At 55.9% G+C, this 9,981-nt stretch overlaps 1 protein-coding gene across 5 annotated transcripts in view; it reads right to left on the reverse strand.

Moving 5' to 3' along the window:
* The window catches only part of SUN2 (Sad1 and UNC84 domain containing 2), a 22,108-nt gene extending 12,602 nt beyond the window's left edge, over positions 1-9,506 (reverse strand). Inside the window, exons 1-8 of one of the 5 annotated variants that reach the window (XM_032266667.1) lie at positions 9,258-9,490; positions 8,208-8,281; positions 5,793-5,954; positions 4,689-4,873; positions 4,378-4,515; positions 3,729-3,824; positions 3,282-3,375; positions 1,657-1,727 (exon numbers count right to left, since the gene is read on the reverse strand). In XM_032266667.1, the coding sequence (XP_032122558.1) occupies positions 1,657-1,727; positions 3,282-3,375; positions 3,729-3,824; positions 4,378-4,515; positions 4,689-4,873; positions 5,793-5,917 (709 nt within the window). In that variant the 5' untranslated portion in view covers positions 5,918-5,954; positions 8,208-8,281; positions 9,258-9,490. The other 4 variants (XM_032266665.1, XM_032266669.1, XM_032266668.1 and 1 more) reach the window with 4 other exon arrangements.
* Between the last annotated feature and the right edge of the window lie 475 nt (positions 9,507-9,981).

Here is a 9,981-nt window from a genome sequence, read left to right on the forward strand (position 1 = left end):
AAAAAAAAAAAAAAAAAAAAAAAAAAATCACTGACTGGGCGAGGTGTTTCATGCCTGTAATCCCAGCATTTTGCGAGGCTGAGGCAGGTGGATCATGAGGTCAGGAGTTTGAGACCAGCCTGGCCAACAAGGTGAAACCCCAGCTCTAATAAAAATATAAAAATTAGCCAGGCATGGTGGCGTGTACCTGTAATCCTAGCTACTCGGGAGGCTGAGGCAGGAGAATTGCTTGAGCCTGGGAGGCAGAGGTTGCAGTGAGTCAAGATCATGCCACTGCCCTCCAGCCTGGGTGACAGAGCAGAACTCTGTCTCAAAAAAAAAAAAAAAAAAAGAATCATTATGATTTTAAGGGTGGTGCTCAGTTTCCACTGGATATGAACCACCTGTTCTTGTAACAGCAAACACACAAAGGAAGCTAACTTTTGGAAAAGTGTTCTACCCTGTTATTAATACAAGAAATACAAGTTGAAAGATATTAAGCTTATAAAACCCAACTCGCCAAAAAAAAAAAAAAAAAAAAAAAGGCATGGTCTTTAATTGGTATAGTCATTAAAACTGAACCAAGAGCCACATAGGCAATTTGTATGGAACTAGCGAAGCTGTCAAGGGAAAAGCTGAACACAAAATATCTATATAAACAAGGAAAGGCCAGGCGCGGTGGCTCACCCTGTAATCCCAGCACTTTGGGAAGCCAAGATGGGTGGATCGCTTGAGGTCAGGAGTTCGAGACCAGCCTGGCCAACATGGTAAAACCCTGTCTCTACTAAAAATACAAAAATTAGCTGCGTGTGGTGGCGTGTGCCTGTAATCCCAGCTACTCAGGAGGCTGAGGCAGGTGAATCACCTGAGCTTAGAAGGTCAAGGCTGCAGTGAGTTGTGTTCGTGCCACTGCACTCCAGCCTGGGTGACAGAGCAAGACATTGTCTTGTCAAAACAGACAAAAACCAAACCAAGGCAGGCCTGTGCTGGCGCCTGGGATGATTCAAGGCAGCTGGTAAGTGACTGGTGTAAAAAGAGGCACTTATACCAGCCTGACCAACATGGTGAAACCTTGTTTTTTTTAAAAATACAAAAATTAGCTGGGTGTGGAGCCATGTGCCTGTAGTCCCAGCTACTTGGGAGGCTGAGGCAGGGGAATAGCTTGAACCCAGGAGGCAGAGGTTATGGTGAGCCGAGAGTGCACCACTGCACTCCAGCCTGGCGACAGTGAGACTCTGTCTCAAAAAAAAAAAAATAAAATAAAATAAATAAATAAATAAACAAAGGCACTTATTTCCCTTTGCTGCTTCATTGTTTTTACTTTTAGACAGCTCAAAATTTACTTGATCTTGTAAAAATAGCCCCCTTACAGCCCATGTCCCTGCTGGAGCGCAGGGAGGATGACTGCTGATAACGGGAGGGCATCCGCTCTTCACCCAGTGCTATGGCACCAAGGTGTGCCTCTGCCCAGGGTGGCACAAAGGATGCCCAAGAGAGGTGGGAAGGGCCATGCGGTGGGAAGGGCCATGCACAGATGGTCCAGAGTCCAGGGCTCAGGCCCTGCCCAGGCATGGGCTCACCCCATCCCGTCCTGCCCCTTCTCTGCTTGCCAAGGGTCACCACCCCTCTAGCGAACACATCTCTGTCCCTCCCTCCACTCTCCCCACGCAGGCTCACCATACGTCAGGCATGTCAGCAAAAGCAGCAACAGCAGGAACCAGAGGAACGTCTTCAGGGACGAGAAGCGCCTGGACCACGAGGGAGGGCAGGTCAGGGGAGGTGGAGGCGTGAGGGGAGCTCCAGGCCTGCATGTTACACCCAGGGAGTCCCCTGAGATGTTTTCCTGGGTGCCGAACTAGAGCTGGGGAGGACAGCCTCGAGTTTCTCACCATGCCAGGGCCAGACTGGGCACATTAGAGCCTTTCTGGCCGGGCAGATCTTAGAGTGATGCAACAATTTTGACTGAGTATTACTGATGTTATTAAAAATAGTGTGGTAGGCCGGGCGCGGTGGCTCATACCTGTAATCCCAGCACTTTGGGAGGCCAAGACCACACTATTTTTAATAACATCAGTAATACTCAGTCAAAAATCTCGCATCACTCTAAAAACTGCCCGGCCAAAAAAAAAAAAAAAAAAAAAAAATTGGGTGTGGTGGTATACACCTGTAGTCCCAGCTACTCAGGAGGCTGAGGCAGGAGAATCACTTGAAACCAGGAGGTGGAGGTTGCAGTGAGCTGAAATCATGCCACTGAACTCCAGTCCGGGTGACAAAGTGAGACTCTGTCTCAAAAATAAAAATAGTGTGGTCTTTGAAAAACTTGAAGATTTTTATACAGACAGGTCCTCTAAGTAAACAAACGTAGAAAAATAAAAAACTCCGGCCGGGCGCGGTGGCTCAAGCCTATAATCCCAGCACTTTGGGAGGCCGAGGCGGGTGGATCACGAGGTCAAGAGATCGAGACCATCCTGGTCAACATGGTGAAACCCCGTCTCTACTAAAAATACAAAAAATTAGCTGGGCATGGTGGCGCGTGCCTGTAATCCCAGCTACTCAGGAGGCTGAGGCAGGAGAATTGCCTGAACCCAGGAGGCGGAGGTTGCGGTGAGCCGAGATCGCGCCATTGCACTCCAGCCTGGGTAACAAGAGCGAAACTCCGTCTCAAAAACAAAAAAAAACCTCCTTAAATAATAACGAGGAACCTGTCATCCTCGCCCCTCTTTTCAGTGTGGCCAGCTGCCCCCTCCACCCGGACCTGGATGATGGCCAGAGGGGTCCTGACTTCTGGGTTCAGTCTTCTTTCTTCTGCCTAAGAGGCAGGTTCTCAAATCCTGGTTCTGCTGGTAGTGGGACTTGGGGAACAAACGCATAGCATCCTCAGGCACAGCCTCTGTGACTCTGACCATGAGTGGGGAACTCAGGGATTAGATTGCCCCAGGCCCGGGAAGGAAATGGACTTTCTGAGAAACCCCACTTCTTGCCTGCAGGAGGAAAGCCATCATGTGTCTGAGAATCAGGCACAGCTGGACTGGAGTGGTATGTAGCAGAACGTGTCCAGGAAGAAATAATCTGTGCTCTGGAATCCTGCCTTGAACGGCTATCGATTCAGGGAGAATGATTCTGAGTCCATCCTCTGACAGGCAGGGGTGGGCTCTGGGGAGGCTACTCGGTGATGGCTAATAAAAGCTTCAGGGAAACTAGGGAAAACCCTCAGAGAATCGACCATTACAGGTTGACACACTTTATCAGTCCCTCAGCCCCAGGGCTTTGCGATTTATTGGCAAGGCTAGAGTCTCGCTCACCTGGTTAAAACAAAGACGTCAAGGAGGGAGGCAGCTGTAGTCAGACGGTACCAGGTGGTACCAGCCCACCAGTAGAGAAGTCTGAAGAGCCGGCCTGGAAGAGTGATCGTCAAGCCTAAGGCTCCACACCATGGCTGGGGGCACCTCTCCCTTGTCCCATCTGTGGTCCCCCCCCCCCAACCAGCCCATGTGCCTCTGTCCTGCCCTGCCGGGACCCAGTTCCTTGGATCCCACCTGCCCACGCCCTCTGTCCTGCTCTGCAGCTGTTCCTGCCCTTCCACGTGAGGGGGTCCACATAGCTCTGGGCGCCCAATGATTATTCTAGAATGACCTTTCCCCGACGGTCCTACAGTCTCTCTGCATGGACAGGATGGCCAACTGCAGACAGATGGGTAAGAAGTTTCTACCCACGAGAATGGAAGTAACAGCATGGGTTACAGCACCCACCTGGTGACGTGGCCACCATCCAGAGTAAGGAGCCCACCCTCGAGACAACACTTTGGAGCCGTGAGCCAGAACTCTGCGGGTCCGCATCCGAGTAGCCTGTGGGGAACCAGGACACCGGCTCAGTCTCTATCACTCTCGAGCCTCTTCCTTTGCTGTCTTCTGTGAGCCACAAGTCACCCACCCTCCCTACATCCCCACAGCCCCACGCAGCCCTGGCATGCAGTTGAATGGAATGGGAGCTCTCTGACATCTGTTTCCTCTGAGAGCTTCCTGCCTGCCTCACTCTCCTCACCAGCCACCCTCAAGCTGCCGTTCAGAACCAGACGACGGGACCCGACACACCTATCACTCAAGATGACCGAGCACCCACCGTGTGTGGAGCCCCACGGGAAAGTGCTGGAATGAGCCTGAATGCAGGGGTGTTAGCCTTAGGTTGCTACAGACCCGCAGGGTGGGGAAGACAGAAGCGAGGGGCAGTCACAGCCCAGTGTGCCAGGGGCCAGCACAGGCCAGGCTGGGGCACACGCAGGGAGGCGTGATGCGCCTGCTACTTGCTGTGCTCCCAGCAGCTCCCCGGGCTCCCCACCCAGCCTTCCTGAGTCCTACTGGCAGCCTCGGATCTGCTGGGAAGGGAGGAAGCATTGCCTACCCACGTAGTCATCCTCAGAGGAATAGCCCGAGGAAGAGCCCAGGAAGTCCTCGGCGGCCTTGCCCCCTACGAGCCCGCTGGCCCTGCTGCTCTCGGAGCCGCCTGTGCCTCTCCTCTTCCGCACCCGCAGGTGATCACCTGTGCAGGGAAGAACCAGGGGCTCTTCTGGGCTTCCAAGAGCTTCTGAAAAGTGGGGCCTGGGCAAAGAGGTGCTCTGAGGAGGGAATGCCAGCATGGCAGGGGACACTGCGAGGAGTATCTTGGGGGAGGCGGAGGAAGCAAAGCCCCACGAGAGAGGGCTCCACACTCACCCCAGTCGGGGTCACTGTGCAGTTCCTCCAGGGCGCTCCTGGCCAGGAACGCAGCCCGCGGGCTGCCGATGTAGGACTCGCGGACCAGCGACTCACTGTAGTAGGAGGTGTGTGGGTCGGAGGACGGGCCCAGCTGTGGCTCTGGGGACGGGCGCTTCATGTTGCTGGATTTCCTCTTCAAGGTCCTGTGGGACAACCGTGAAGGCAGAGGCAGGAAGCAGGGAGGTGAGCCCAGCCTTGGAGCCAGCCACGCCTCAGGGCCTGTCCTCTGGGCGCCAGGTCTGTGAGGGGGGCAGGAGAACCAGGCAGCTGCTGCCACAGTTCATTTCCCAGTGGCCCAGGGACTGTGCCTGTCCTCAGCCATGTCACTGGCCAGCTGCTGAGGCTGGACGGGTGGTGAGACATGCGAGTGTGGGGCCAGGAAGGGAGGTCAGGCTTACCCGCCCATCCAGACCAGAGGGGGTTCCTGTGAGCCCCGCCTGCAGTTTTGGGGTTTCCGGCCTGGTTTATGCTTGAAGCTGCCTCTCCCCACTTCCTGTTTTCTTTTTTTTTTTTGAGATGGAGTCTCGCTCTTGTTGCCCAGGCTAGAGTGCAATGGCATGATCTCGGCTCACTGCAACCTCCGCCTTTCGAGTTCAAGAGAGTCTCCTGTCTCATCCTCCCGAGTAGCTGGGTTTATAGGCGCCCACCACCACACCTGGCTAACTTTTGTATTTTTAGTAGAGATGGGGTTTTACCATGTTAGCCAGGCTAGTCTCGAACTCCTGACCTCAGGTAATCCCAGCACTTCGGAAGCCCGTCTCAGCCTCCCGAAGTGCTGGGATTTCAGGCATGAGCCACCGCACCCGGTCTACCACTTCTTATTTTCTAAGCATGAGGGCAGCAGCCCCAGCTCACAGTTGGGGGAGAAGAAGGGGTGCTGTGAGCTCGTACACATGGAGCTAGGCAGGACCCCCCTGACTGGATGCAGGCCCGCATCCTTCGATCTCTGCCCACGAAGGCTGCAACAAGAAGGCAGGTGGACGGCTGGTCCAGAGGGCGTGCAGGCAGTGACCAAAAGTGTGTGGGGTCGACAGGGGCTGTGGTACTCCCTTGGAGCCCTACCTGAGAGGACTGTCTTTAAACAGGGTGCTCTGGCTCCCGGCCACCGAGCTCCCTCCACTGCTACTGCTGCCGCCGTCATCATCCCCCTGGGAGTAGCGTGTGAGGCGCTGGCTTCTTCGGGACATGGTTCAGTGGGATGTGGACTCTTCCCCTAAAAAGACTCTAAGGAGAGAGAGAAGGAGGAGGACTGCGTGTGAGGCCTGAAGCTGCCCCCAGCTCCTTTGGCGGATGAGAGACAGAGGCATGGCGAGAACAGACCACCCCCTCCGCGTTCAGCCTCAACAGCCCTGATGGGGGGGCGAGGCAGGGATCTGTGAAGCACCCCCATACCACACCGCGTCGGCTGGAATCATGCCCTGCCTTGGGCTCACTTAGTGACTCTGGAGCCTCTTCCGGGTGCTTTCCACAGGCTTCCCAATTTTCAGTTTCCTTGTCTTTATCCTACTTGGTGCTGAGCTCCGCACAAGCCAGAACTGGGTCTTCCTTGACTTCTGACAAGTAGCAGAGACTCTGGCCCGTGACAGGCACCCACACCCTTCTGGTTACTCCCACACGTCCTGTGGTCCAGCTGTCCCACCTGCCTTTCCCTAGAGAATTCTCCCAGTCTTGCTCTAGCTATGTCCCTTCGCTGACACATGGTCATTGATCAAGGGCCACAGCAAACCTTGAGAGAAAATCTTCCCCATGTAGACCTTACCTATGTTCTTTTGTTTTGAGATAAGAGTCTCATTCTGTCACCCAGGCTGGAGGGCAGTGGCATGATCTCGGCTCACTGCAATCTCTGCTTCCCAGGTTCAAGCAATTCTCCTGCCTCAGCCTCCCAAGTAACTGGGATTACAGGTGTGCGCCACCACAACTGGCTAATTTTTGTATTTTTAGTAGAGACGGGGTTTCGTCCTGTTGGCCAGGCTGGTCTCAAACTCCTGATCTCAGGTGATCTGCCCACCTCGGCCTCCCAAAGTGCTGGGATTACAGGCGTGTAATTTTTTTTTTTTTTTTTTTTTTTTTTTGAGACAGAGTTTCGCTCTGTCATTCAGGCTGGAGGGCAATGGCACGAACTTGGCTCACTGAAACCTCTGCCTCCCGGATTCAAGCTATTCTCCTGCCTCAGCCTCCCGAGTAGCTGAGATTACAGGCACCTGCCACCACACCTGGCTAATTTTTGTATATTTAGTAGAGGTGAAATGGGGTTTCATCCTGTTGGCCAGGCTGGTCTTGAACTCCTGACCTCAGGTGATCCACCTGCCTCGGCCTCCCAAAGTGCTGGGATTACAGGTGTGAGCCACTGCACCCAGCTGAGGATTTTTCTTTTTTCTTTTAGTAGAGACAGGTCTCACCCTGTTGGCCAGGCTCCCACCTATGTCCTGATGGTGCTCACACTCTCTGTCCCCACGGTGCACACCCTGCTGCCACATCTTGGTAAGATGATGATAAAACAGTAAACGTCTGCTGGGACCAGGCTCCTTGTACACCCCATTTCTGATCATCACCAGCAAGGCAGGTATCACTACTCCCATCTACAAGGGAAGAACCTGGACACCAAGGCAATGGGTAACTTGCCCATGGTCCCCAGCCTGTAAGAGACAAAGCCAGGGTTTGGGCTCAGCTCTGACAGGCTATAGGGCCTGGGTCTTTCTACTCAGCCATAAAGTTTTCCAGTTGTTTCAGGAATGTACTGAAGATTCTAGTTGTGTGTCCTCACCTAGAATCTCTTCTAGCCCCACACAGGCTCAAAACCAGGCTGTATACAAACTCCCTACACAACAAATATTTGTTACAAACTAACAAAATAGGGAGGCGGGCAGCATGAATTACAGTCAGTTCCAGTTACCATGTGGGGCAGAAATCAAGGCTCTGGAATTGATGATGACAAAGGAAGCTGAAGTGCAAAGATCTGGCAAAAGGTGGCATTCTGTGACACGAGGAAGGTGAATGAACCTCTCAGGCCTAGACACTCGAATTCAGAATCCCCGAAAGCCAACATGAGGACTCCCAACCTTAGGGCCTCTGCTGGCCCGGATGACAAAGTCACTTGAGAATTCCTAGCACGTGTGACTTTTGATCACTTCTAATGTTCCTGGTTGATACTTAAATGACCAGTTCTCTGGGTTGCCTGGCGGTTATAGACGTATGCATCCCAACCCAGGCTTCGGAAACGCGAAAATCTGGTTAGTCCAGCCAGAAAGTCCTCCTCTGAAAGACAAGCAGCCTCATGTCTGGGCCTTCTTGGCGTCTTCCCAGGTCAAATGCCCATCTGGCATCCCCCCCCCTTACTTTTAGACGGTGTTGGAAAAGGGACTGATGGGTAGTAGGCAAGCAGGAAGTTGGCCTGGGTCCTTGTTTCTATTCCTGTCCTTATAAGGCAATCCCCCCTCCCCTCCCCGCCCTGCTCCGCCCCTCCCGTGTTTCCCCCACCTGAAGCCTCCCGCTGCCCACACTGGGGCTCCTACTCTTAGGCCCTGTTCAGCTGAAAGAGGTGACGCCTTTGCCTAGGGCAGAAACAAGGCAATTTGTTTATACCATACCCAGCTGCCCCTGGGAAGAACTTAAGATTCTGATGGAGGTTGAGCAGCGAGTGCTGAAAACTGTCAGCACCTGCCTCCACGCTCCCAGAACTCCCAGAGATGCCTCTTAGTCTTTCCTGCGGCATCCTGGCATCACAAAAACAGTTTACCATTGAGTCTGGGTGTCACAAGATGAAAACGGTGTAGGTCCCATTCTCCAAAACAAGAAGTGAGCCTCTAGGAGCTGAAATCTACTACGGGGCATCAGAACAGGCGCCATCCCCGCCCCACCTCCCCCGCAATCAGTTAGAAACCCTCACCTAAATCATCCTCAGCTGGGCAACATCCTTTTCTGCGTTCCGCCCTTCCCCATCAACCTTCAGCGTTAACCAGACCTGGGGCATCTTCCTCATGACATTTCCACTCCCTGGGCACAGCCAGGCCACACGCCCTTGCGGGATCTGCCACACGTCCGGCGCTAACTCCCCACCCCTCACTCCCACAGGCCCAACCTGCAGAAACTGTCACCAAAGGCGCGCCTTCCTGGCTCTCTCTTAAGTCACACCGCGCCCCACATCGCTTTGTTTTGTTTTGTTTTAGGGCTCAACAAGACGGGCCTTCCTCTGAGCCCCGGAGTTCTGACGGGCAGAGGCTGGGAACTGCCTGTCCCTGGAAACGGCCTGTCTGGCACAATACCCGTAGGCGCTGGCGGGGCCGGGTTGGGGCAGCTGGCCTTTGCCCTCCTCCTCCCGGGAGGCTGCCCGGGAAGTCCCTCCCGCAGACACCGCCCTCCCTGCTGACCAGTGGCGCGGCCGGCGGGGCGGGGGCCCGAGCCGGCCCAGCGCGGCCCGGGGAGGAAGAAGCAGGCCTGGCGGCGCGGCCCCACCCAAGCGGCCCGACGGTGACCCGGGGTCAGGCCCGGCCGCGGCCCCCGTTCTCGCTCGCGCGCGCCCGCACTCACCTGCTGCCGCGGAGGCTCCTAGCAGGGCCGGGGGCGTCCGAGGCCCGCCCACCGCCGGGGCGTGCCCCCTTTCCGCGTGGGGATCCCGCGGGCTGCGCTCCGCTCAGGGCTAGACGGCGGCCGGACCCGGGACGCGCGGGCACGCGAGGAGCGGCGACGCGGGACGACGCGGGCGGGGAAGCGGACAATGCGGCCGGCGAAGGCCCGCGCTGCGCGAGTGGGGCCGGGCGGCGCGCGTGTGGCCGACTGTGTATATGTGCGCCTGTCAGTCAACGCTGACAGACCGCAGCCCATTGGCCAGGCCCCACCGGCCGTCACCGCCTACCGCTGCCACCCATTGGCCGGTTTGAACACAAAGCCCCGGCTCGCCCCGCCCTCGCGTGGGCCCCGCGGCACTGCGCGCTCAGCCTCAGAGAACGCGCGTGGGAGGCGCGAGGCGGGGACACCCCCCCCTCCCCCGAGCCGCGGGAGAACGCGATGGGATCCTGCGCTGGGGATCGGGCTCGGCAGGGCACTGGACTCCCTATCTGGGATCTCAGAACACCTGAAACCGCTCCGAGCATCCCCACGCGCGCCCGCAGGCCGGCGTCAGAGGGAAGGGTGGGAGCCCCCGGAGCGGCAACGCGCAGGTGGTCCTTGGTGCGCTCTCGGTGAGGCTGAGGGCTTGCTCAACTCCCGACACTAGTGCCCTTGTCCTCTTAGCCGGCCGTTTCTACACCCATTT

The sequence above is a fragment of the Sapajus apella genome, unplaced genomic scaffold, assembly GCF_009761245.1.
Source record: "Sapajus apella isolate SASKATOON/1434 unplaced genomic scaffold, GSC_monkey_1.0 scaffold160, whole genome shotgun sequence".
In the NCBI taxonomy this organism is placed as follows: domain Eukaryota; kingdom Metazoa; phylum Chordata; class Mammalia; order Primates; family Cebidae; genus Sapajus; species Sapajus apella.